This window comes from Podarcis vaucheri (genome assembly GCF_965113315.1).
Source record: "Podarcis vaucheri genome assembly, chromosome: 7".
Taxonomy (NCBI): domain Eukaryota; kingdom Metazoa; phylum Chordata; class Lepidosauria; order Squamata; family Lacertidae; genus Podarcis; species Podarcis vaucheri.
The window spans coordinates 36,311,211-36,339,192 of record NC_138765.1 but is presented as its reverse complement, the minus strand read 5'-3'; the positions used below and the strand labels follow the sequence as shown (position 1 = coordinate 36,339,192).

The 27,982-nt window shown below is 47.0% G+C and overlaps 2 protein-coding genes across 5 annotated transcripts in view; both read left to right on the top strand.

Annotated features, from left to right (window-relative positions):
* The first annotated feature begins 1 nt into the window (after window position 1).
* NDUFS5 (NADH:ubiquinone oxidoreductase subunit S5) lies at window positions 2-4,998 on the top strand. Of its 2 annotated transcripts, none has more exons than XM_082229569.1 (3): window positions 2-138; window positions 2,946-3,163; window positions 4,659-4,998. In XM_082229569.1, the coding sequence occupies exons 2-3, from the start codon at window positions 2,948-2,950 to the stop codon at window positions 4,761-4,763; spliced, it is 321 nt and encodes a 106-aa protein (XP_082085695.1). In that variant the 5' UTR covers window positions 2-138; window positions 2,946-2,947; the 3' UTR covers window positions 4,764-4,998. The 2 variants fall into 2 exon arrangements, with proteins under 2 accessions (XP_082085695.1, XP_082085696.1); XM_082229570.1 differs by having other exon boundaries at window positions 5-142.
* A 12,846-nt stretch (window positions 4,999-17,844) lies between these two features.
* MACF1 (microtubule actin crosslinking factor 1) overlaps window positions 17,845-27,982 on the top strand; it is a 301,663-nt gene continuing 291,525 nt past the window's right edge. For 2 of the 3 annotated variants that reach the window (XM_082229488.1, XM_082229497.1), the window contains exons 1-2: window positions 17,846-17,958; window positions 23,721-23,997. In XM_082229488.1, coding sequence (XP_082085614.1) covers window positions 23,778-23,997 — 220 coding nt within the window. In that variant the 5' untranslated portion in view covers window positions 17,846-17,958; window positions 23,721-23,777. Of the gene's footprint in view, window positions 17,959-23,720; window positions 23,998-27,982 lie in introns of all 3 variants that reach the window. The other variant, XM_082229489.1, reaches the window with a different exon arrangement.

The window sequence follows — 27,982 nt, the reverse complement described above, 5'->3', positions numbered from 1 at the left end:
TCTCACGTACACGTAATCTGAGCGGAATCCTCCGCGAGCTCCGGAGGGAGCTGTGGCTGCTTTACGTCCAGCCGCGACTGTCGTGAAAGCGAGGGGCACGCCTGACGGCAGCACTGTCGCGAACGCTCGCAAGGACAGGTAGGTAAGGAAGGCCGGGGGGGGGGGTTGTTACTCAGGTGTAAGGGGCAGGTGGGAGGGGTTGTGTGGAAAGGGTATCCATTTCGCTCCCTCACCCCGTCTGCCTGCGGCGGGGAGGGACAAGCTGTGTAGCAAAGTTCCCTGCAAGATAAAAATTCAGAGCCATTACTTGAAGCAGGTTCTGGGGTCTGTTACCTATGCCTTTGGCGGAAGGGTGGGCGGTAGTCTGAGGGAGGGTCGCCCCCAGAAGAGTTTGCTGCTCCTTGAGGCTCCCTTCAGTCCCTGGTGCATGATAGCGCCCAGGCTGGTCGAGGTAGCTTAGAAAGCCCCTTCCTCTCTCCCTCCTCCTGGCAACAAAAATGCCGTAAGAATAGTTTAGAGCAGTGGTTCCCAAATCTTTTTTGGGATCGTTCCCTCACCATACCCCATAAAAAGCATTATTCAAAACAGCGGTTTGTATGGCCCACTAAGGAAGATAGCGCAATAAAATTTAAAACAGTAACAATTAATTGCATACTTATTCAAAATTCAATTAAAGATATTTAGTTTAATTCATTCGACAAAAGTGATGAACTTGATTCAGTGAAACCAACTTTTCAAAGTCAGATAGTAATTTACACCTCCAGCACCCCTTTCTGCCCACTTTCCTCCTCTCCCTAGGTAATCCACCTTGGTAACCACTGGGTTGGTTAGATGCACTAACCATGTGCTGCCTGTTTCAACAGAGGCTAAACCATCTCCTTTGAGTTTGCCCAATGGTAGGGCTGGCCCTGCTCCCAGATTTGCTAAACTTCTGGAAACTTTGAAGCTGGGTGTGCGGATGTGAAGCGGGATGTAGTCTGGGAATATTTTGAAGTCTGGGGGGGGGGGATTTTGGAGGGAAATGAATTGTTTTGAAACATCTTCTCATTGGATTTAAGCTTGCTTTAAATATGTAAATGTTTCAGGTGTATTTGGCAAGCTCACAGATTTTACAGTTATAACGGTTTAAGACTCATTTACTTAAGGGATCATCTTACCTACGTGCGAATTTGATCTGCAAAACTTTAACTTCTACAAATGTCACACAGTGTTGGATCCAAGTTTATGAGTACAGTGGTACCTTAGGTTACATACGCTTCAGGTTATATACGCTTCAGGTTACAGACTCCACTTACCCAGAAATAGTACCTCGGGTTAAGAACTTTGCTTCAGGATGAGAACAGAAATCTTGTGGCGGCGGTGCAGCAGCAGCGGGAGGCCCCATTAGCTAAAGTGGTGCTTCAGGTTAAGAACAGTTTCAGATTAAGAATAGACCTCCAGAACGAATTAAGTTCGTAACCAGAGGTACCACTGTAGTTCCTTTAGAGTGGCAACACTCTACCTTTAGCTGTGGAACTCACCTCCTATTGACATGAGGCAGCAACATTCACTATATTGTTTTAGGTGCACCCTGAAAACTTTATGCTTCAGTGGGCCCATTCAGGCACATGACTTGGAAACATGTGTTTTAAAATTTGAATATGATTTCATTTTATTTTTAATCATATTTCCTAGTGTTTGTCATATTGGGCTCCTTTGAGAAGAGTGTGGGAAATAAATGAAATAGTGTATCAGTTTACAGGGAGTTTAGAAATATGATTGCATTGATTTTATCCAGATGGTAATTGCAGCTTATTCAGCATTAGAGAGGAAGCAGTACGGTGCTATAACCATTAAGTCCTTAAACGTATCTCGGATTTCTACCAGTTATGGAATTATTATTTTGAAACCATCACTATTATGGGGGGCAGGGCGGGGGGAGAATTATGTAGACTTGGAAACCTCTCCTTATTGTCAGAATTAACCAGACATAAAAAACCTACAATGAATGTTCACATCACAAGCAATTTTTCTTCTTCAAACTCTTTCCAAATCTCTGAGAAATAAAAAAAATATGCACACACATGTATGTTTGTGGGGCACACTTTTGCCCATTCCTAGCTGTGTTAAAATCTTTGATTTCTCCATTGATTTTTATGGTCAGCTCTCGCTTCTGTCCCTAGGGACATTTAAAAATAGTTTCTCAATGTGAACTTGGGGAATGACCTAATCAAACAGTGGAGTAGTTCTGTCTATGTGTCTCTTCCTTTGTACTTCTTCTCTAGCCACTCAGTTCCATTCCCAGCCACCCAGTTTTCATTTCTCCAGCCTCTTATTCAGTGTTCCTTGCCATTGAGTAACCTAGGGACTGTGAAGGTTTTTCCCCATTAAAGATTGATTGTATCATTGCAAATCTCGTAATTACCCTGAGTCTGCTGGTGTCACCCCTGTTTTGGTTCGAGTGGGGGGGGCTGTAGTGCAGAGCTAGCACACAGCCCTGGGTGGGCTTTCACCCCCAGAAAGGTGTGGGCAGGTGCTGTGGCTGTAGCCCTACTTCCTGCTCCTCATTACTTGGTGCAGTGGTACAGTAAGTGATGCTAGCTGACCTCACCTCTGGTAGCTCCTAGACGTTGCCAAGTGTGTTATCCATATCCTCCACTTGAAGATGTGTTAGGCGGTGTTCTTTAAAAAAGGAGAAAAGAGAGCATATTAAACTGGAATATTTTATTTATCCACCACTGCCACTTCAAAGATGAAAGCAGTCAACCATCAGATTAATTTGTTCCTGCTTGAACATGCTCACCTTAAAGCCTTTTTTCCCAGAACTTCCTGCTTCTCTCTCCCCTGGTCTAATGTTCCCCCTAAGGAGGATTTCTTCCTGAGTCACCTGGCTACTCTTCAGCTTCACACCTAGCTATGCACATTTAGGATCATTTCTTTATTGGTGTTTTTTCTCCCCCTCTCAGCCATGCCACTTCTCGATCTCCAGAACCAGCTGGGCATTGATGTTGACAGGTGGATGCTCATCGGGAGTTCCAAGCAGCCCCACAAGCAGGCCAGTTCGTGCTTTGCCTTTCAGAAGGAGTGGCTGGAGTGTTCTGATGGCATTGGATCTGTAAGGGCAAAGAAGGAGTGCCAGCAGGAGATGGAGGATCTTGCTGAATGTCTAAGCAAGAAAAAAATGGTGAGTGGGAGACCTGAAGCAGGGACTCAGGTTCAGCAAGTCTGCATCTGTGTGCAAGGAAGTATTTGTCTGTTTGCTTTTCTTACTGCTGGAGTATCTGCAGAAGTTGACTGCCTCTTCCCATGTACTGCTTGAAAGAGATGGTATGGACAGTTTTGGGGAGAATAGAAATGTAGTAAGTTTGCTTTCCCTGGGCAGAAGTTATTAGTAGGCAGCTCATTTCAAAGGCAGAATTCTCTTGTATTCCCATCCATCCTTGATGCCATGCAGAGCTACCATATGTCTTCCCAACATGAGGGGCAAAGGAAAGAGAAGCAGCTTCCTTCTCACTGCAGTGAGAACATTAGAGAGGTAGAGTAATTCACAACTGTAGTTAGTGTGGGTGTAATAAACTGATTTGTAATTGAGGTCCAAAGCAAGTGGTTGACTTGGGGTAAGGGAATAGCCCTTACTCTATATACTGCTAACTGCAAGCAGGCTCTGTGTTTTGTGCGCTAGTGTCGGGGATCCATTCATTGACCCCCCCAAGGGCAGGGCTGATGTGTGATGCTGCCTTGCAGTGTAGTCAGTCCAAATGGCCTGGTAAATTCTGACTCATGAATTTTGCCAGTATATGGGACACCTTTTGAGATGCTCTCAGGGTGGGGGAAGCAGGGGGAATTCCAAAGTGTAAACTCCTGTTGGGTTTGTGGATGTAAGCTGGGAGAAAAGTTAAAATATTTTCCAAGCCGCAGCTTCTTGCCTTCTTTCAATGTAACTGGCCCACCCCTTTGAATGTTTTCATCATGCAACGGGAGCAAGGCATTGCTGCTTCATAGCCTCTCTCCTCTCCTCTCCTCACCTCCCCCAGCCCCATCTGTTGTTAACAAAATTGCCCATCCCTAACTGGGCTTCCCACATCTCCATAGCTGACAGTCCAGCTTGAACATCTTGGTCAGCTGTGCAGGCACCTCAGGAGTCTGGCAGACCAAGATCATTTTGTGGCAAGTAGAGAATAGCAGGCCATCTGGAGGGCAGCCATGTGTGGGAGCCCATCAAAGCCTTTTGCTAGTAAGGTACCTCCTGGCTCTCACTCTGCGCCTTGATGCTGAAAGATTCTGAGACTTTGATCTAAAGAACTGCAAGACTGAAAGTAGCAGAGTTGTCAGTCTATTTGAACTCAAGATCGGCTTATAACCCACTCTAAAAAAAATCTTGTGTATGTCCGTTTCCCCCCTTCTCTCCCCACCCTGATCTGAGTTGGGCAGGTGCAACTTCTCACAAAGGAGTGGCAAAGCAGTCTCCTCTTTTGCACAATTTTTAAAGGGAAAGGGTTTCCACGTTTTTCCTTGCATCTGGTCACCCTCCAGTGAGTTAGAGCATATTAAAGGGAGTGCTAAATCTGAGACCTTCAGCAATGGGAACATGCTCCTTTACAAATCCCCTCTGACCTGCTGGAGAGGGCAAGATTTAACTGAGAAGGTGACATCCCAACTCTCTTCTGTTCCTTTGGCAGGTGAAGCGAATGATGGCGATTCAGGCACAGAGGGAGAAGCTGATAAAGGAGGGAAAATACACCCCCCCTGACAACCATTCTGGCAAATTTGACACCACACCTTGAACTTTTGCTGCTTACCCTGGAGGAAGCAGAGCAGGAGTCACTTCCCAGTCTCTCTTCCTTTTTTTTTTTTTTAAGAGTTCTATCACTAATGTATCAACAACTTCTGGTTAGTGTGGAGACAATTGACTTTAGTAATTTTCCTTTAGCTGCCAACTGCTCCTCTCTTGTGTGTCTAGTGAAGTGGCAGACTGTTCCTGGCTTGAATAAAACTGCCTCTTTGGGTCTTGAACATTAAGCTTGAGGTCGTTTTCTTTCCCCCCATCTTTGTTATTACAGAGCTGCAAGTGGCCATTTGCTTGGAATCTGTGAAAGTGTGGAATGCACAACATGGAAGGCAACCACCTCAGTCAGAGAACACAGCCAGTTTGGTGCTGTGGTTCTGTCAGATCCTTTGCTTCCCACCCACACACCTCCATCTCTATGTTTTGTGCTACTTCTTGGGTCTAGAGCAGTCTTCCCATCTCTGTGCATCAACCCAGCTCCCCCATGTTCCTCTTGGTTAAGTTTGCCATGAAGAAGACATATTTTGGGGTGCCAATAATGAGTGCAGTATAAGAAAACAAATGGATCTGGACTGATGGTCAGTGGGCTTCTACAGTCTGTTGGACAGTCCTCTTGCACCATGGGTGGGAGTTGTGGCCCATGTCAAGTTAACAGGAGGGTGTGTGAGTCATTTGGACTCTTGCCCTTTGAGTAGCCCTGTCTTAACCTCTCCTTTTGGCTTCTTCACTTCCATCTGTTCAGACTCTTCCTTGATCCTTCCTCTTTTGCATTACAAATTCACATCTTTTCTAGCAGAGGGCCATTGGACAGAGGGTGTTGCCCCCACAGCCTCTATGGTGCGTAGCACACGCTCATAGCCCTGCATAAATAAATAGCAACCATTTTCCTTCTTACAGACCTCTTTAAGTGGAGATCCTCTGTTGAGTAATTGAATTCTCAGAGAGTGTGCAATAGTTATTTGTGGCAAAAAGGCTACCAAATTGCCCAGAGTTTCTTGTTTTGTTGTCAGTCAGTAACTTGGGAAGTTTTATTACTGGAGGAGGCCAAAGGCTTCTGGGATTTCATTCAGGGAAACAGGAGGCCTCTGTGCATTTGGGTCTCTACTTTCATGCTCTCAATCTTCTGCTTTCATGCTTGGTGGAATTCTCAGAACCCCCTTTTCTCTTCCTCAAATCCCTTGTCTCAGTCTCTAGCTAGCCAGCTATATCATTTTAGGAGCTGTCATGTAGTTCTGCAAGTCTGAGGTATGCAGGGACCAGCTGTTTGGTTGCCTGATCTTCTGTAATACCTGTATTGAGATTTGCAGGTTACTGCAAAGGATTTGGGCCAGTTTTAGCTGGATCAACTCATGTTTATTTACAGGTAGAGAGCTCCAGGCTGGGATTCTGTTCCCTTCTGCCATACCTACCAGCCTAGAACTGTCATCTGTCATCTGCTGGGAAGCAAGGAAATGTTGCTTTTAAACCTTACCTGCCACTTCAATAAAGTCACACAGTTCCCTGGTTGCTCCCTGTTTACCTTTCTGACAGGCGCTCTCCCCCCCCCCGCCCCAGCCTGCCTGCCTGCCTGTCTCTGTAGATACATAAAGATTAATAATAGGGGCTGTGTCCCTGCTCACACTGCTACCCAACCCCCTGCCATTCCCCCCTCATATTAACCCATAGAGCAGGCATCCCCAAACTTGGCCCTCCAGCTGTTTTGGGACTACATTTCCCATCATCCCTGACCACTGGTACTATTAGCTAGGGATGATGGGACTTGTAGTCCCAAATAGCTGGAAGGCCAAGTTTGGGGGTGCCTGCCATAGAGCTTCCCCTTCTCACCCCATGCAACTTCTAAGCTTGCTTTTCACTTTCCCCAACTCCATTTCTGAAACTACTATTCTGCAGCCCCACCTTGCATCCATTTTCAGCTTCACCCCTAAGTTTGTGCCACCTCCTTTTCTGCCCCATTTTCCCCCTCTCTGCTCTACTCACTTTTCTCAACTCTCCCTTGCACACAGACCCCCCCCCCCCAAATTTCCATGCATTCCGCCTCTACCATGCAGGCCCTTTGCAGACACCCCCTGTAACCTTAAGATGAATAGAACCTTAAAAGCAAGCCTGTCAGTTACCTTGTTCAGTTTAAAAGGGTAAGTTCAGCTGATGGAGGTTGCACATATATGGATGTTTGCTTGTTCACAAAATACCTTTTCTAATTTCCTATATTTAATATAGATCTTCCTGTTGAAGACAATACATGGTATCAGGAGTGCAATACATGATTGTGGGAAGGTAATTACCAGCTGGTGAGCTTGATGTCGATACCAGCGAAGATCCTCGAACAGATAATTAAACAGTCAGCCTGTGATCACCTCGAAAAGGATGCTGTGATTACTAAGACCCAGCATGGGTTTCTCAAAAACAAGTCACGCCAGGCAAATCTCATTTCTTTTTCTGATAGAGTTACAAGCTTGGTGGATCATGAGAATGCGGTAGACAAAATGTTACCTTGATTTCAGTAAGGCTTTTGATGAAGTTACTGTTAGGTGGATTTGTAGCTCATTGACTGACCATACCCAAAGCCAGAACCAGGATTAAAGATTGACTTAACAGATTAGAGAACTAGGCCAAAACTAACAAAATGAATTTCATTAGGAACAAAATGTCAAGTTCTACACTTAGGCAGGAAGAACCAGCTACACAAATATAAGATGAGGGACATCTGACTTGCAAGTAGTATATGTGAAAAGGATCTAGGCTACAGGCTTAACCTGAGTCAACAGTGATGCAACAGCAAAAAAAGCTAATGCTATTTTAGGCTGCCTCCAAAGTAGTCCAGTGTAAGGATCAAGGGAAATAATAGTACTGAAGGCAGCCCTGTATCAGGAAGTTTTTAATGCTAGATATTTTACAATGTTTTTATATATGTTTTTTAGAGTTGCTGGGGAAAACCAGCCAGATGGGCAGAGTATCAATAATAATAATAATAATAATAATAATAATACCACTCTATTCTGCCTTGATCAGACCACTCCTGGAGTACTGTGCCCAATTTTGAGAATCACAATTTAAGGATGTTGACAAGCTGGAACATGTGCTGAAGAGGGAGACCAATATGATCAGGGGTCTGGAAACCAAGCCTTATGAGAAATGGTTGAAGGAGCTGGGTATGTTTAGCCTGGAAAAGAGGAGAGACTGGAAGGAGATATGATAGCCATCTTCAAATATCTGAAGGGCTACTACATGGAAGATGGAGCAAGCTTGTTTTCTCCTGCTCAGGAGGGTAGAACTCAAACCAATTGCTTCAAATTACAAGAAAGTAGATTCCGGCTAAATATCAGAAAGAATTTTCTGACAGTAAGAGCTGTCTGACAGTGGAATGGACTCCTTCAGAAGGTGGTAGACTCTCCCTTCATTGGAGTTTGTTAAGCGAATAGTCGTCTGTCATGGATGCCTTAACTGAAATTCCTGCATTGCAGGGAGATGGGCTAGATGACCCTTGTGGTCCTTTCCAACTCTTGAAACTAACACAACAGTGCCTTTCCCAGCTCCATTCTCATGGCACTCAAACCTTGTTTTAAACTGTCACTCTTTCCCTCGGTGTTATCCCATCATCATTTACTCTGCAATTTTTAAAAAATCACTATTTCTGTTTCCTTTCCTCAACTCTCCGCTGTTATTTAAAACCATCATTTTAAAACTTTCCTTCTCTTGTCCATGCAAATCCAAGACTGATGCAGTACTGCAAATCCTCCAAGTGTGTGTGTGTGTTACCTCCCACATTACAACTGCCATATACTAATATTCAAGCGATATTCAAGGGAGCAGGTGGCGTTGTGGTCTAAACCACTGAGCCTCTTGGGCTTGCTGACTGGAAGGTCAGTGGTTCAAATTCACATGATGGGGTGAGCTCCTGTTGCTCTGTCCCAACTTTTGCCAACCTAGCAGAAAGTACACCAGTACCACTGCGGCAGGAAGGTAAGTGGCATTTCTGTGCGCTCTGGCTTCCGTCATAGTGTTCTGTTGTGCCTGAAGCGGTTTAGTCCTGCTGGCCACATGACCGGAAAGCTGTTTGTGGTCAAACACTGGCTCCCTTAGCCTGAAAGCGAGATGAGCACCGCACCCCATAGTCACCTTTGACTGGACTTAACTGTCCAGGGGTCCTTTACTAATATCCAATCAGTGGACCCAAATATGGACCCTTATCTAGCCAAAATGGCCCCCATTCTCTCTCAAGAAGGAAGTCTCAGCATGTTTGTGGGAAATCCAAAGATTGCAGCAATAGGGAAGAAAACCAATGGGGACTGAACATGCTCAGTGTGTGCACAATGCTGGCTAGCAGGGGTGGTGGAATAAAGTATACTGGCTGGGGCTGATTGGAGTTGCAGTCCACCAACAACTGGAGGGCGCCAGGTTGGTAGAGGCTGAAATAAGTATCCTAGAAGAGGGCATGTTTGGCTAGGACCATGAACAGACTCACTCTTGCCTGCAACATTTTATTACAGCTTCCACTGGGTCAGGATTAATTTTTCATTCAAAGTGCCCTGTAGCACAGAGTCCCTCCAGAAAAACTGGGCTCCCTGTGATGATATATTATCACTGCTGTAATGTGGAAAGTTCCTGAAACAAATTGGGAGTACAAATCAGTCAGCCTTAGAAATGCCCCCTGCCTGCCACCCCCAGCTCCAGAGAGGATGAGAGGAGGGAAAATGGATAAGGCAGAGGCCAAGCAGGACCTTGTGCGTTTGATCTTTTTTAATTGCTAAATCTTTACCCTTGTGTGACTTGTTTCATTCATTAAGAATGAATTTCACAGGGTATGTGTGTGTGTGACACGTTTAAGAAATACAACAGGAAAAAAATTCAAATACCTGTACATTTTCTCCTGTGTGTGTCATACATGAGATGTTATAGCATTACCTAAGGTATGTATGTTAGTGTGTGGCTGGTGGTTGTTAGAGACCCAACACCCTTTCCCCCCCAAAATTTTGCATTTAAAACCCAGAATTCTAAAGGTGGCAAACAGAAAAAGCAGAAGGACTGGATTTAACTGAGTGTGTGAAAGAGAAGTGTCCTCCCACTGGTTAGCAGGATCCATGAATATAAAGCAAAGAGTGTGTGTGTGTTCTCTCTCTCTCTCTCTCTCTCTCTCTCTCTGCAAACACAGTCATGAGCATAATGCTCCCGTCCTCACACTGTGTGTAGTCAGCAATAAATCCTCACTTGGCTGAGTGTGTTAATTCCCCCCGCTGCCCGCAGAGGAAAGCAAGCAGCTAATTATGCCAGGCTGCCTTTCCACAGCTGCGCTCTGGCCTTGCAATGAGGCTGCAAGATCAAAAAAACAGAGGCCTATTGGAAAATGGGACAGAACAAGGCAGATCAGGTGCTTCATGCCCTGACCACTTCCCTTTCTGTTCCACCTGCTTTCCAGGCGTGGAGCAGCAATGCTTTGAGGGGTGCTTGTGAAAAGGCATGCAATAGTCTACCTGTTTTATAAGAGGAGCAGATCCGCAGCAGGAAGTTTTGATGGAAGTGCTGACTGTGAAAATTGTTTTCTCCATTCTATTTCGCTTAATGTTTTAGACTACAACCCCCACCAATCCCAGCCAGCACAGATGTGCTAGGTGGAGTGATGGGGGTTCAGCATTAAAACTGCCAATATCATAACGCCACTCCACTAATCTGTGGTGCAACTGCACTTTGAATATCATTCTGGTCGCTGCACCTCAAATAGGACATGTCAGAACCTGCATTGCAGGGGGCTGGACTAGATGACCCTTGGTATCCCTTCCAACTCTACAATTCTATGAGAACGCAAAAGGGGTCAGGAAAGGGCACTCAAGGTTATTCAAGGTCCTGAAAGACCTACATTGGCTCCCAGTACAATTCCGAGCACAATTCAAAGTGTTGGTGCTGACTTTCAAAGCCCTAAACGACCTCAACCCAGTATACCTGAAGGAGCGTCTCCACCCCCATCGCTCAGCCCAGACACTGAGGTCCAGCTCCGAGGGCCTTCTGGTGGTTCCCTCACTGCAAGAAGTGAGGTTACAGGGAACCAGGCAGAGGGCCTTCTCGGTAGTGGCACCCGCCCTGTGGAACGCCTTCCCATCAGATGTCAAGGAAATAAACAAACTTTAGAAGACATCTGAAGGCAGCCCTGTTTAGGGAAGTTTTTAATGTTTGATGTTTATCATGTTTTTAATATTTTGCTGGGAGCCGCCCAGGGTGGCTGGGTATAAATAATAAATTATCATAATAATATTATTATTATTACAAGGAGCTGGAGTGGTTCCATTATGCAGAAAGGGATTCCTCTTTCTTTCCATTTGTGAAGTGGAAGTGCAGCTAAGATGTTGTTGTGAAGGACCACCCCTACAAGGTGCATCTTCTTTCCAAAAGACCAGCTGGTGGCTCCTCTTCTTCTTCAACTCGTCCCTCGGAAATTGCTCCACTTTGGAAGGTGCAGGCCACTCCCTCCTTGCTCAGGTCCCAGATGGATTAATTACTGTAACACAGATGGGTCCTGCAGCAAGGAAGCTGCTTGGTGTGCCCCTGTCAAAGTTTCATTGGTGGGAGACACAGATGCTCCATTTCCCCTGTTAGTGACAGACCAAAGGAGCTAGAAGGGAGCAAGGGAAGACCAGCTTCCAGGGTGCACCAATTGCAGCATCTAACAGAACTTTAGCTCTGGCTGTGAACTTGTTCTGCAGGTTTCTGCGGTTCCTCTCCACTGCAACAGGACTTGTACAGCAGACCCTTCCAACAGGCTTGGGGGGACTGCTTTAATGAAAGGTATGGTGCTGTGCTGTTTTTATTGGTATGGTTTTAATAGATTTTATATATGTATCTCGTCTTAATTCTATCAATGTTTAAATTTTTTAATGATTTTTTTCTGTTTTTAGTGGTTCTTATTTTTAATAAGACCTCACTGAGTCCTGTCGGGAAAGGCAGGGTATAAATAAATATAGAAGAGTAAGAATAAGAACGGTGGCCATGGGATAGCCCGTGTGAAAAGGTAATTCTGCATCCAAATTCTGCAGCTTATATGCATTAGGCAAATAAGGCACATTTTCCATTTTAAACTTTGACAAATAGGGAAGTGCTCTTAGGGTGCCTCCAGACTGCAAGTATTTCGCAGGAGGGATTCAAGTGCATAGAGAGAAGAGTACGCAGGTATGTATATGGGAACTTGAGGTTTGTGGAATTAAAGTGGATTGAAGCACTCTCTTGTCATAGCACAACAAATCTGAGAGAAAGAGAGAGAGACCCAAATCATAGACTTTTTACAGTTTGGAAAGTGACGGGAAATGCTTTGAAAAGTGTATAAATGAATGAAAAATTAATGGGAAGACATATAAACACCACAGAAGCAAATCAGAATGAATGCTCATTGTCATATAACCTGGTTGTTGTTGTTTTTTTTAAAAAAAAAATCAGAATGAATGCTCAGTAAAGGCCGGACATAGTCTAACCTATCCAACTTTATTAATAAAACAGTAGAAATGGGTTTTTAAAGAGTGAAATGGAGTTTGCTCTATTATACAAACTTACATGCTTGCTGTTTTGCATATATAATGCTGGCTTTGCCAGTCATTGAGTTGTGCCCTACAACCAAGAATCTGATTGCTCTGGCCCTCAGATTTCAGCAGATATCACCCATATGCTTCGATACATATATTTGCCTTAATGAGGGACAGAAACTTGATCCTTTAAGCAAAATCACTGAACTGTGCCCACCGATGGCACATTCCTAACTTTTCCTTAGGCCAGCCTCTCTCCTGCTCTGCCCTAAGGCTGCCCAGCAAGCTCCCTTCCTCCTCCTCTTCCTCCTCCTCTTCTTCTTCTCTTTACAAACACAGTCAGGGGGATTAGGAAGATGCCAGAACAGAAAAGAGTTGAAGAGGAGGACCAAAAGCAGCTCTGGAGGAAAAAATAATAAAAACAGACATCAAAGAGTCCTGCCATGAGAAGGGAAACAGGGGATGTACTGAATGTTGGTGCAGGCTGTGAATGATATAAATAACCATTGACCCAAATCTGTTTAGTACTCCCTTTGAAAACTCATCCCTGGTCTGGCTGTATGCAAACTCTAGAATAGTGCTCTATACCCTCCAACATTTCTCCGATGAAAATAGGGATGTCCCATTCCATAATGATTATTTTACTATTTATACCCTACACATCTTACTGGGTTGTCCCAGCCACTCTGGGTAGCTTCCAACATATATAAAAACATATTAAAACATTAAGCATTAAAAAAAACTTCCCTATACAGGATTGTCTTCAGATGGCTCAGGGGTTAGATAACTCCATACCCTCCAACATTTCTCCAGTGAAACTAGGGACATCCAGTGGCGTAGCGTGGGGGGTGCAGGGGGGCCGGCCGCACCGGGCGCAACATCTGGGGGTTAGGGGGCGCAAATCCACGGGCTAGGGGGCGCAAATTACTTGCCTTGCCCCGGGTGCTGACAACCCACGCTACGCCACTGGGGACATCCAAAGAAAAGTGGGACATTCTGGGATCAAATCAGAAACTGGGATGGCTTCTCTAAATCAGGGATGTCCCTGAAAAATAGGGACACTTGGAGGGTCTGGTGCTCCAAGCTCAGAACCACTAAAGAAAAATAGGGGAGACCCAGGAAATGCAGGGGGTGGCTTTTGACCCAGAGGACTCAGTCCTGGAACATGTCAGGATGAATAAAGGAGGGTGTGCCTTGGAGCATGCAGCGAGCCCATATCCCCACCCTGGCCTTGCTGCTGAACAACCTCAGTCCAACCTAAATTACCAAGGGTCAAGTAGGACTTCCAGAGCAAAGAGCAAAAAAGCTTTGCTCGAGAGCCAGGTGATGACTGGCCATTTTGCCTTTGTGCAAAGTCATTTGCCACAACGATGCTGAAATAAATTGTGAACCAGTAAGTGAAAAAATACAGTGGGGAACAGAGCTGCAGTGTGATGCCACTTCCAGAGGCTGACACACACTGTCGTGATAATTGCTAGTTTGCCACAAAGAATGTGAGGGGAAAACTGCACTTAAAATAAGACAAAGGAAGAGAAGACTAAGCTCTTTTAAAAAGAGAGAAAATCATCATATCTTGCAGCATTTGCTAGCATCCATTCCGGTTTGAGTCATCCAATCAAGCACAATCCAAGTACTGGAGGAAATATTTAAATATCTTGAAAGGCTTTTGCATCCCAAGAGACTCTTACAGATCAATTCAAAATGTAAACGGCCATTAGGCTTGGCAGATTGGGGGCGTTGTGGAAATCCACAGCAGGGAGGGCCAATTGGGGGGGGCGATGTTGCTGCTGGAGTTCAATTCCAGTTGTTGGATTAAGCTAAGAGCTAATGAGAAAAAAGAAAGGAAAATATAGATTGAGAAAGGGACAGAAGAGTGACACCTAACAGTTCATGGAAGGGTGAGAAAAAAACCATACAGTTCTTGCTGAGCAAAATGAAACAGCTGTGGATGTTGATCTGGTATTTGAAGGTATTTTTAAAAACAATCACCAATTTTAAGTGTTCCAAAATCACCATATTAGAGCAATTTTAAGACAAAACAACACAAAATAGTGTGTAAGTTTCTGAGTTCTCCTGAACTCTTCATCAGGCTGGAAGGTACACAAATGGAGGTGATAATATAATAATAATAATTTATTATTTATACCCCGCCCATCTGGCTGGGTTTCCCAGGTGAGGGGAAGAGAGGCTGGCTGTCAGTTTCCTCTGAAATGGTATTTCAGAAAGCAGCCTGGCCAAAGTCCGAACTTCCTGGGGAAAAGTTCTTAACAAAGTAAGCGGATCTTGTAAGGTCCTGCCTTGTGTTACGTGAATTAGCATAAATGTTTGGTCTGTACTGTTTTTAATTAATCCCACACTTCTCTCTTGGCGTGTTAGAGGATTTGCCTTAATGCTAAAGGCCTTGGACTGGATCCAGGAGGAAGGAAAGTGTGGTAGTGGCAGCAGCTTCACCATGTGCTTCCTCAGAAAACCTTCTTGGATATTTTTAATACATATAGACATGGCTATGCCCGTGCCTGACTCTGTCATCCTTTCAGGGGGTTTGGTCCTTGGATGGGTCTCTATGCAACTACTCCCTGCACTGCTGGTCTGAGAAAAGAAACATCTCTGTGGATGCAAAGAACAGAGCGAAAGCCAATGAAGAGTCGGCCTGTAGGGGGTTAGCCGTCATGGGAGAGAGAGGGCATAACACCACCTAATCCCACAGAACAAGCTTGTTTTAGGAAAACAAACGCTGGGTCAGCACTCTGCCGCCAAACAGCAAGAACCACTCTCTGTTGTTTGTTCACAGCAGTTGGCTTTTAGAGGTTTACTGACTCTGAACACAGAAGGTCAACAGGAAATCCTGTGCCTGTCCTAAAGAAGCTGTCATTTTAAAGTTCTCCAAGAGGTGTACATATTTTCCCCCATCCCACCACCGGCTCACCTCAGAAAGACGAGAAGCTGTGCAAGAGCATGGGAGCCTCTGTTCATTTCTGTGGGATGTTGCACAAAATAATTCATTGGAAGGGACTCCAAGGGTCATCTAGTCCAACCTCTTTTAAATAGAGGAATCACAACTGAAGAATCCCTGGCCGATGACCATCCAAACTCTGCTTTAAAACCTCCAATGAAGGAGAGCCCACCATCTTCTGTCCCACTGTCAAATGGGAAGCTGCCTCATCCTGACGGCTGGTCCATCGATGGCAGCATTGTTTACTCTGATTGGCAGTAGCTCCTTGGGGTCTTGGGCACGGGGGGGGAGGGTCTTTTCCATCCCATCTCTGTTCATTCTTATCTACATTTTCATAATTTGATTATGCTTACTTGCTTTTCCAAGCCTGCCGATTTTATTGGTATTTTCTTTATGAATATTTTATATTTTTTTATGTGAACCACTTAGAGGTTTGTTTGCTTTTACTAAGTGACACATTTCGTTAAATGGAAATAAATAAAACTACCTGTTACCTGACTCTCTTAATTGGAAATGCCAGGGATCAACCGTGAGACCTTCTGCATGCCACACCTTTGCAATGTGGGCTCCCCACCCCCAGCTAAATGGTGCTTTTTGAGGAAGCTGCTGTGGTCCCACAGCTTGATTGGGATTCCTTTCATCAAGCAGGTGCATCAGTGTTTATAAACATAAGAACCTAAGAAGAACCCTCTGGATCAGGCCAATGGGCCATCTAGTCCAGCACCCTGTCCTCACATCGGCCAGCCAGATGCTTCTGGGAGCCCCCAAACAGAGTGCAAGAGAACTCTCCCCTTCTTTGGTTCCCAGCAAGTGGTATTCAGAGGCATGATGCCTCTGGCAGTTGAGGTCAACACGGCCATCCTGGCTAGTAGCCATTGATAGCCATCTCCTCCATGAGTTTGTCTAACTATAGCCATCCAAGTTGCTGGTCATCACTGCCTTCAGTGGAAGTGAGTTCCACAGTCTAACTGCCTGAAAAAGTATCTGTCCTGAATCTTCCAACATTCAGCTTCATGGCATATTCATGAGTTCTAGTGTTATGAGTCAAGGGGAAAACATGTTCTGCCATGCACTCCTGAATGGCACATACTTTTTTGGACACAGGCTGATTTTTTGAAAGCAGCAGCACTGCTCTGCTACTTGCAGGGAAGGCGACATCTTCCACAGAGAGGCAGCAGCCTGATTTTCTTTCCCAGAAAACTAGGTTGCTGCCCCTTAAGTTTAATTTGAGGCAGGGCTCATAGGCAGCGCCTGTTTTTCAGAGCAGGACTCTGGAATTTGTGATTGTTGTAAGACGGCCACCTGTAAATAGCCACTCCTTTGGTTCACCTTTGGTGAATCAGACTCCCTTCCAGGTGAGCAGGTGGAAGAAAACATTTGCACTTTGGGAAAGAGCTGATTCTTTCCCCCTTTATTCAAGTGCCACAAATGACTCTGTAGGCAGATGGACTAACAAACAACGGTCTGCTATTTTTTGTGGACTTCCTTGCAAGGCTTGTTGTAATAATAAAAGAAGAGACGGTAATTGAGTCACCTGCAGAGTGCCCTTTCCGTTCTGTTAAGTAAGATGATCATCTTGCAGTTTGGAAAATTCAGTGTTGCAAGAAAAGAGATAAAGCTTCTATGTTTAGAGGGAGTATACCTGGGGGTGGGACAAGCAATAGGAGAAGGCTGTTGTTTGTTAGAATAGGCGGGGGTTGGCCACAGCATGAATGGGAAGCTGCACCAAAGGCTGGACTGATTTGGGAGCAGATAAGCTCTTCTGATGCTCCGATGGAGGTGTGTGGGATGGGTGTGATTTGTGTCAGGCTGGTGTGACTTTGGCAAGCTCCAGAATAGTGCCAGCTTCTATAGGAAGGTGTGCTATCTATGGCAAATGATGGCTGCTGCATGAACCTTATCTGATGCCAAGCTGTGCGTAGAATTTTTGAGGTTCAGCAGATAACAGGCCTGACACCAGTTCCACAGAGGCTCCTGTATGCACATGGAGTCAGTGGTGTGGCCAGGCTCTGAGATAACTACATGTACGGAAGGCATTACCTATCCCTCCGAAAATGTGCATGGATCATCGTTTGCCAACCTGGCGCCCAACTTCCATTAGCCTTAGCCAGGCACTGTCTGTATCCCAGAACCTCTGGATGGCACCAGGTTGGCCAAGGCAGTGTGTGTGTGGGGGGGGGGGTCCATGATAAGTGCTAGGCTGCAGGCAGGGAGCAGCTTGGATGGGGGGGGGGGAGAGAGAGTTTGAGATTTGTAAGAGGATGCCAACTACGAGGCTCAGGCGTGGGCATTTCTCCGGGGGGCGGTGGATACCTCTGGCCGCTCTGCTGGCCTGGGTGTGGGATGGGTGTGGGCCTTCTCTAGGGAGCCTCCGCCAGCATCTAGGGGGAGTACCCATGCCAGGGGGCTAATTGTGGGCCTTCTCCCCCCATGATCCCCTTCCCCGTCGTGGCCACCTGTGCGTGTGGACGGGGAGAGGGTCGTGCCACCCCTCCGTCCGCGTGGGCGCGCCTGGCCGCGGGGCGGTCCCGATCCAGGCTGGGCGAGGGGCGGCGTCTGCGCGCTGCTGTCGCCGGAGAGAGGGAAAGAGAGGGAGGGACTGGCGGTCGGCGGTTGCTCGCTCGCTCGGCTCGGGCTCCTGCTCCCGCCTTCCTTCCTCTGCTGGCTGCCTGGGCAGTTCGGCCATTGTGCACGCGCGGAGGTCGGATCTGTGCGCTCCGACCCACTCAGGCCGCCTGGTAAGGTTAGACCGGGGGGGGGGGCAGGCGGTGTATGGAGGGGATGTAGGGAGGGAGGGCGGAGGCGGCCGGGGCATTTTCTCTCCCCACATCTCCTCCGCGCCATGGCACTCTGGCAGCATCTGGGGGAGGGGGAGGGGAGGGGAAGGGGGCACCCTGTAGCCTGGGGGTGGGAGAAGGGAATGACCTGGCGGCGGGGGAGGGAGGGAGCAATGAAATGGTGCCAAAGCAACAGCCCCCCCCCCGCCGCCGCTTCCAGGCAAGGATGCTCCCTCCTCCAGCGGCATCTTTGCACCTGCTGCTGCTCCAGCTGCAGCCCCCAGACCCAAAAGGCTCGACGGGGCGGGGCAGGCACCGATCGGAAGGCAGAAGGCAAACCTTTAAAATAAGGGGGGTTCTGTGCTGGATTTGTACCCACGAGCCCACGGGTCGGTTTCCTTTGCGCGCCCCACCCCCGGCCCCCACCGAAGCACCGAGGGTCGCGTTTGTGCCTCCGTTGCACGGAGCCTCGGCATGCCGCCGTCTACTCCCACCGGAGGTTTCTGGGGTGGGTGTGTTCCCCAGGAGCCAGGCACCCCAAAAAGGCACCCAGCCTTTTCATTTATCCCCACCCCGGGTTGCCGTGGCAAGGCGTAGTAGTCGCCCGATGGGCTTGTGGGTTTGCCTGTCAGATGGATGCCCATTGAAACGGGCGCGCAGGTATCCCCACTCCCAGCAATGGAGGGGGAAGGGTGCTTTACTGGGGCGCGGGGGGAGAACAGTGAATGGAGGCTTACAAATGCTCTTTGTTCTCGACTATTATTTTCATTGATTACAAATAGGATTCCAGCCTCTTGTTCCCAATTCCTTGTTTTGAATTACCCTCCCCTTCAGAAATCATAACGGTAATAGCATCAAAATGGAAACGAGGGTATTTATAAATGGTGCTAGCAGATAATGAGGTCTGAGGATCGGGATGTTGTTGTTATTGCTCCATCACACTAAATGCACAATTTCGCTTTTTAATGGCCCTGCAGGTTTAGAAACGGGTATTATTTAGAACTGTGGTTCATCATCTCTTTGATTGCGTGTGGATTTAAAAACATTTATCCTCCACCACTCAGTCTAGGGATGGAATTATATTTTGCATCTGATGGCTCGTGATCAAGTGGATTTTTCTTTTTTTTCTTTTTTTTTAAAAAAAACTGTTTCCAAAGGGAGGGGATCCAACCGGATTCCAGCAGTTGTGGCTTTTTTGTTTTTGGCATATTGTTGAATAGAATCACTGTATTAAAAAAATATATCTAAAGAGAGGGATGCTTTGAATGGAGGCAAAGGCATTCAGTTTATTAGTACAGTAGCCTTCTTGCATTTCTCGTGCCCAAGATGGGGGATTCTCTCCCTCTCTGTCTCCCTCTCTCCTTTCTCTCCCTCTCCCTCTCTCCCTCCCCACATTTCCAACCCCCTGCTTTTAGCACCTTAAACTAGAGCCTTGTACGGCTGATAGTAAGGATGCATCCTTCTGGCATTGGTGCTCAAGAGTCCAGGGTTTGCAAAGGAGGAAGGCGTTCTGCATTTATGAGAAAGGAGGACCACTTGGCTGTCAAGGAGGCTCACCACGACACAGCAGTGGTACTCCAGGAAGCTGACAATTCCTACAAGGGAAAAGCCACACAGCAAAGGGTCTAGGAAGGGAAGCATGCTTCCTTCGAGGGACCCTGCTCTCATTTACTACAATTGTAAAAAACTGTAAAAATCCTTAGCACCAGTGTGGACAATGCCCACTTTGTTCTCCATGTTAGCCGAGTTGGCCAGACCTGAAAGAGTCACACAGGGCTTAATTGGGATTTCCCTGGACTCAGATCTGTTTTCAGTGCCAAGTCTCAGCCTTGGAGCATATGAAATGCTATTGGTGTGTGCCTTTGAGCATATGCAGAGTGCCTTCTGATCCCTACTGGCTGGAACCATGTGGAACAGGGACTTCCTGATCAAGGAATGTGGCTTCCAGCAGGGGTGAAATACACAGCCATCCCCAACTGCCACAAATATACGTGTCCTAGTTGACAGTTGCAATGTAAAGCGCTGAATCTCTGCAAATGGGGACAGCCATATTCTCTGTGGTACCTCCTCTCCTGCATCAGCCTGTGCAGGGGTAACTCCAAGGCACCTTCAGCATAATTGGGGTTTCTTAGATGCATTAACATCTCCACACCTCACACACCCCACACCCCACACAAACACACAAAAACCTCATGCCTAACTTCCATAGAAGCTGTATACTTGCCTGTTACAGCCCACAAAAGGAGGGTTACAATTTTCAGTGCAAGAGCTCCATCCTGTGACATGCAGTGTGCATGTGTGAAGTGCCTTTCCCTCACTGTTGAGATGCTGCAGCCCCCTCCAACACGTTGGGAGTTGCAAGACAGGGCTCCTAAGACAGCATTCCCCACCACTCTATCTGACAGGCGAGGCATGCATGTTTTATTTTGAATTAAAAATGGGAGGCATGCCTTTGTTTTTACTTTGAAAAAGAGCCTGCCCCTTACATTTCTCTGTGAGTAGCTGCTGGATGGAGGTGAGCAGGGACTCATGCAGAGAAGTAACAGACAGCCTCCTCTGAAAGTTTGAACATGGCTATTCTATGGCATAGGGCAGGAGTAGCCAATGGAGTACCCTCTAGATGTTGGACTATAGTTCCCATCAATCCTGACCATGGTCATGCTAGCTGGGGCTGATGAGCGTTATGATAGCATTGTAGAGTTGGAAACGACACTGAGGGCCATCTAGTCCAACCCCCTGCAATGCAGAAATGTTGGTTGGTCCAACAGCTTTTGTAGGGCATTTGTTATCTACCCCTAGTATAGGATGTGACTCCTAGGTGCCCTGCAGCTCTTTGTAGAAATTAAGTAACAAGACTAGGGCCAGATCACACTGGAGATGGGCCAAGATGAACAGGGAGGCTGCAAGGGGTTGGACAGATCCAAACTCTTTTTCTTCTTTCTAAAGTCAAGTTTCTAGACCTCATGGAAGTGAGAGTTGAAACCAATGTCCTGCAAAAGCACTGAAGCTCTAAAAGTTACCACTCACTCCTTTATGACTTCCTGCCATGTTGCCCTCTCTGTGTCTTCTCTTTTTCTTTTAAATATGTTTTTATTATTTTATATAACAAGGACACAGAAAGAAATTTGGCACCCAGTGCAGAGGACTAATTTTCTTGCTTCCTACCATCAACTAACTACAATGCGTATTTTGTATCTTTAAATGGTCTTCTTCATATGTTATCCCAAAATGTCCGTCCATGGCTTGCCGTGAGCACTGGAGATTGTGCTTGTCCTTTATTTTCATTTCCACAGAGTACAAAGCAGTCCCATTGTGCAATAAAATCACCCATAGGCCTTCGTCCGGTAGTGGCTACAGACCTTTCTTTTCCATACCTCTTTGTTCTTATAGACTTCACAACCTTCACCAACAAGGCAGCCTTCACCAACAAGGTGCCCTCCAGATGTATTGGACTCCTCTCAGTCTCAGCATCAGTGGTGACTGGGGCTGATGGGAGTTGTAGTCCAAAACATCTGGAGGGCACCAGGTTGGCAAAGGCTGATCCATGCACATTTTCAGAGGGATAGGTAATGCCTTCCGTCCATGTAGCCATTGCAGGGAATATGAATCAAATAACCTAAGAGCTACCCTGCTGGTTCAGGCCAAAGGTCCTTCTCTTCTAGGTTCCTCCTTCCCACTCTGGCTGAACAAATGCCTCTGGGCAGCTCACAAGCAAGGGGTTAAGGCAAGCCCAGCCACCGAGCCAGTAGCCATCCCTGCATTATGTAGCAGCCAATCCTTTAAATTAATTATGTGTCACGTGGATGAGAAGACTTCTTTTGGTCTGTTCTGAATCTCCTGCCAAACCCTTTCCTTGGCTGACCCCTGAGTTCTGGAGCTGTTTCCTTCACGTCATTCCTGGGCAAAACCACCCGCACCCCTGGTATATTTGGAGGAAAATAGGGGGAAATGAATTTGCTTCATTCAAAAAGAACATCTGCGGGATGTTTAAAGCACAGGAATCTCAGGGCAAAACATGCAAATGTGCATAATGGCTATTGATTTGCATAAGCTGTTAGGAGCACAGTCTTTAAGATTCTTAGGCAGATGTCAAGGTTTTCAGGCAGAGAATGTTCTGTTTTTGGAGCAAAGGAGGGAGATCAACTTGCTCTTGGTTCATTAGCACTGTGTAAGGTGCAATGCTTTCCGGGGCGGACTTTGGTAATCTTTTGTACTATGGTGCCCCTGAATGGATCTTTTCCATTATGAGTCTTCTCAATTTTGCACCCTGTTGGCTTGGTGCCCTGTGGGGGGGGGGGGAACTGCCCGCACCACCCTAAATCCAATGCTTTGGAGTCACCCTCTTGCCAGGAGATATTTGTAACCTCATGGAAGTGGAGATCAAGGACCTGGGGGCTGGACTAGATGGGAAGGGCTGTGCAGGAGAGCATGTTTAGAGCTCCACTCCCTCACCACTGCTTGACTCCACTTGTCTGTAGGGCAGGTCCAGCTCCTTGCAGCTCAGGGGGTTGTGGTAAAATCTGACGGGCAGGTGCTGTTCCTGACACAATCCATAGCCAGGTCCTGTCTCAGACTGTACAACACTAATGAATTTTTGGCCCACAGAGGCACTGTAGCACCAATACCAAACCACCCTTTTTGCTCATTGAAGGGTTCTGATGGGCTGTTTGTGACATTTTGGCTGGTCGTAATAAAGGGACTTTGCTCCCCAACCCCATCCCAGAATAAAAATGGCACGTTAACTCTTAGCTCTGCACGCTGGTGTAACCTACCACTTCCACTACTGAGACTATGGAAATGGGTTTGGCAGGTTTCTCTCGAGAAAAGCTTATTTGTTTGGCATGCAGTGGGTAAGCCAAAAGTCCCCAAGGAGATGTTCCTGCTGTGAAATAAGTGATAGCACTTTGACCCCACCTGCCCTGCTCTGCTATACCACTAATGCAGCCACACCACACCCAAGAACTGGGCCCCAGCATAGCAAAAGATTCTGGAGCACCCCAGGGGAGACAGTGCAGTGTCTGGAGGGCTTTGGCTGGTCCTGCATGTCTAGGTTTCTGTTACTTCCAGAAAGCTGAGTAGCTGTAATTCTTTGGAAACTATTTGGAGAGTGGCTTCCACAGTGGTACAAGCTTGGTTCTCAGAGGCTCCCAGTTTCAATCCCAGAGAGGGATGGAAAACTTGCCACTCAGAGCAGACAATACTATGCAAGTTGGTCTGACGGTATAAGGCAGCGTCATCTGTTTGAATGCTCACATAACACGAAACTGTGGTGTAACTTGGCAATGGTCCTCGTTTGGATGTGTGAGCCCAGCTCAGCCAACTAACCATGACAAGAAATCATCATGTGCTAACCTGTTGATTTATGAACCATGGTTTGTTTTAACTACGATTGGATATTCTGCTTGGACAGAGCAGCCTTGCTTAAGCATGGTTTGCTTGACTACCCCATCCTAGATGCTCATCAGGCTACAAAAAGTGTCAGCTGTTTTCGATTTCTCATTAATTAACAAATCCGTCACCATAAATTCACCCACTCACCCATTGGCTGTTATGTGCCTTCATGTTCCCACTAATCTGAGATGTGTATGCAGCTCTGATAATACAAATGTCTTTGTTACTTTTACTGTGTGAGTCGCAGTTGAGTGCAAAACTGTGACTATGGAATTAAACTGATCAATTAATTAATCAATCAGTAATTGTAATAATCATGCTGATATTCCTAGGCCGGCTGTTCCTAAGGATCGGCAGCCCCTCTGTGCCTCCTTCCCTCCTTCGGGGCCATGTCGTCCTCCGACGAAGAGACCCTGAGCGAGAGGTCTTACCGGAGTGAGCGTTCGTGCCGAAGTGAGAGGTCCTATCGGAGTGAGAGGTCCGGCAGTCTGTCTCCTTGCCCGCCGGGGGACACCTTGCCCTGGAATTTACCTCTCCATGAGCAGAAGAAGAGGAAAAGTCAAGACTCTGTGCTGGATCCGGCAGAAAGAGCCGTCGTCAGAGTAGCCGGTAAGGAAGCTGGTTCAGTGCCATTGTTTTAGGGAGGGGAACCTCAGGGCGGGGGGAGGGACAAGTGTGGACCTTGAAGCCTCTCTGTATGGCCCTTCAGAGTGTCTCCAGGCCACCCCCCTTTTTCCAAGCCACACTCCTCCCTTACCTTGCTTTGTACCCTCCTGGAGTCTTGTTCCCTCTCTGGAATGTGTCCATGAACTTTGCTTGCCTGGATGGAGGCTAGAGAAACTGTGGAGAGATAGATGAGCCTACTATACAAAAGTAATATTTACAACCCTTGCCCCACCCACTTTTGCCTCTGCCCTTCCTCCCAGTACAGTGGTACCTCGGGTTAAGTACTTAATTCGTTCCAGAGGTCCGTTCTTAACCTGAAACTGTTCTTAACCTGAAGCACCACTTTGGCTAATGGGGTCTCCTGCTGCCGCTGCGCTGCCGGAGCACAATTTCTGTTCTCATCCTGAAGCAAAGTTCTTAACCTGAAGCACTATTTCTGGGTTAGTGGAGTCTGTAACCTGAAGCGTATGTAACCTGAAGCGTATGTAACCCGAGGTACCACTGTATATAGCTTTCAGGAGATTGCCCAGAAGGGAATGTCACCCTTGAACTGAATAAGGTTCCCCACCCCTGCCATAATTTAAGGAGGCATTGGTTGATACCTACACAGGTTTCTTTAGAGCAGGGTTTCCCAAACTTGGGTCTCTAGCTGTTTTTGCACTACAACTCCCATCATTCCTAGCTAGCAGGACCAGCGGTCAGGGATGATGGGAACTGTAGTCCAAAAACAGCTGGAGACCCAAGTTTGGGAAACCCTGCTTTAGAGGCATGTCAATTCCTAGAAAGTTGGATAAAAGTGAAGATGACAAGGCCCAGGGTCAGGAATGTGACCTCTGCCTATCAAGAAATTTCAAAATGCTCATGCATTGGGGTCCATGTTCAAATGCTGGTGGTGAACTTCAGACTCCAGCATGCCGGAGCAGATGCGCACCCAGCCCTACCTGAAAACCTGTCTGTCTGAGAACCACATGGGAAAACTGGGCTGAGTCAGGGGGGTGAGCCACAGTCTTATTGTCACGTTTTGGGGCTGAGTCACATGAGTAGGACTGAAATAATTTAGCTCAAAGAACTCATGTCTCCCTGCAGAGCTTAGCACTAGATCAGTGTCTCCCTAATGGCACACTCCCCCTTTAATTAAAATTAGAAGCACGTCTCACCCAAGGACCTATTTGTTTTTTGAATGTAAAAGGGGGAGGATTTCCTGCCCTCAGAGAAGCCTACCCAGCGTCCTGTGTTTCTGTGGAAGATGCTGTTCTTAGGCAAACTCAAAGACTGGAGGTGATGGGTAGCAGGGGAAGGAGACCTGAATTAGAGCAAGCGAAACCCAAAGAGAAGGGGGCGTTATCATGATTGGTACCAAAGAACAACTGCTCATTCCCATAAACTTAATTCACTTGTGCGTATGCCAGTTTGAAATTGCCCATTGCATCACATTGAGGCTAGGTTGGTAGCAGGAAAAAGCTACTGGGAGGATGGATGTGGCACAGAGGGCAGTTTTAAAGTAGCCAATTGGCTTCCAGTGGCAACTCTAGAAAGACAAGAAAATGGGTTGGGATGAATGCAGTGGTTGTCTCTCCTCCTTCCCCCTTTCCCCGCATCTTCCTGGTACACCCTCCCACCCCCACGTCTCCCCCAGCTGGATGCATCTCATTTCCATATCGCTGCCTCTGTCTTGGGTCATTCTTTGTCAGTCCTGGGCTGAGCACTTCACACAACCCTGGCCTCCTCTCCGAACAATCCACTCCCTGTGATAGGCTCCTTTGCTCCCTCCTCAGGCATGACAATGGCAGCACTGCAAGGAGCAGTGAAGTGGTCACTAAAGGGGACTTCATCAACTGACCCTGGGTCAAGGGCATGCTGGGGGCCACCCAAAGCCTCTCAGACGGGGCAGACACTTGCTCATTGCTCTGGACCTTGCTGAGCCACCTGCTTCTGTGTTTGTGACAATGCAAATGTTGTGGTGTGGTTTTTGTAGCAGCAGTGCAAAGGCAGTGAAAGCTGTGACGGTGTTATGGAAAACAGTGTTATAGAACAATGGAGGAAGGGTGCAAACCTTGTGGCCTTCTGCTCTGGGGGCATCAGAATGGCTATGTTTTCTGGGGAAGGGTTGTAGATCAGTGACAAAGTGCTTATGCAGAAGGTCCTGGGTTCAAATCCCAGATGAGAGGAGACACCCTGCTTGAAGCCTTGGAGAGTCCCAGCCAGTCAGTTTAGATGAACCATTTGCCACTCAGTATAAGGTAGTTTTTTGTGGCAAGATTCAGGACAGATAAAAAAGAAAGTACTTTTTCATGCAGCACATTGTTAAACTATGGAACTTGCTCCCTCGGGAGGCAGTATGGCCACCAACAGTGGAAGCTCAATGCTCAGAGCTCCCATTTCATTTTTTACAGGATACATACAGCTATAGGGGTCCCAGAATGGATCAAGACTAGGTGCTGAGAGACATGCTCATTTTTTTGATCCAGGTGGCATTCGATTTGGAGGTGCTTTTTGCCTCCTGGAACAAAACATCCAGGCACCTCATGGCACTCATCTATTTGCAGCCTTAGCTGCTTCTTTTCAAATGAAATTGCTGCTATTGTTTCATTTATATCTCACCTTTCATCCAAAGGAGTCAAGGTAATGTACGTGGCTTTCCCACTCTCCATTTTCTCCCTGTGGGGCAGGTCACCCTGGTAGCTTCCTGGGGATTTGAACCTTAGCTTCCCAGATCCTGACCTAGTGCTCTGCACCACTCTGGCTCACATTTGTGAAGAAGTTTCACAGCAGCCTTGAGTCCCTTGTGAGCAGAGAACACTGGGGCCCTCAGGTGCTTTAGTGACCTTGATTTATTTACAAGTATCCAGGTTGCTCCAGAGGGGCAATATTAGATCTAAAACAGCACAAGTCCCCCAAATGTAACAGCATACCAATGCAGACTCCCCCTCAAGGTAACTTCTTCTCAGCCAGCTTCTAAAGCCAGGCTTCTTTTCCTTTTTCTCAGTCCTTTCCCTTTTTTTCCTTCATCCTCAATTTGGGCAGGTAGGGTAGGATACAAGTTTCAGCAGCCTGGAGTAGCCACCCACTCATCCAGGACTATTAATTAAGCCTCATCAGCTATCAAGATGTACAAAGGCTGTTTCCTAGTTCTGCTGGATCTCTCAGCGGCTTTTGATACCATTGACCATAACATCCTTCTGGACCCTCTAGAGGGGCTGGGAGCTGTGGGTACTGTTATACAGTGGTTCCGCTCCTTCCTCCTGGGCTGTATTCAGAAAGTGGTGTTGGGGATGAGTGTTCAGACCCCTGGGCTCTTACTTGTGGGGTGCCTCAGGGTTCTGTCCTCTCCCTCATGCTTTTCAACATCTACATGCAGGAGAGATCATCAGGGGGTTTCGGCTGGGTGTTCATCAGTACGTGGATGATACCCAGCTCTACCTCTCTTTCAAATCAGAACCAGTGAAGATTCTGTGCGAGTGTCTGGAGGCGGTTGGAGGATGGATGGCGGCTAACAGATTGAGGTTGAATCCTGACAAGACAGAAGTACTGTTTTTGGGGGACAGGAGGTGGGCGGGTGTGGAGGACTCCCTGGTCCTGAATGGGGTAACTGTGCCCCTGAAGGACCGGGTGCGCAGCCTGGGAGTCATCCTGGACTCACAGCTGTCCATGGAGGCGCAGGTCAATTCTATGTCCAGGGCAGCTGTTTATCAGCTCCATCTGGTACGCAGGCTGAGACCCTACCTGCTCGCAGACTGTCTCTCCAGAGTGGTGCATGCTCTAGTTATCTCTCGCTTGGACTACTGCAATGCGCTCTATGTGGGGCTACCTTTGAAGGTGACCCGGAAACTACAACTAATCCAGAATGCGGCAGTTAGACTGGTGACTGGGAGCGGCTGCCGAGATCATATAACACCAGTCTTGAAAGACCTACACTAGCTCCCAGTAC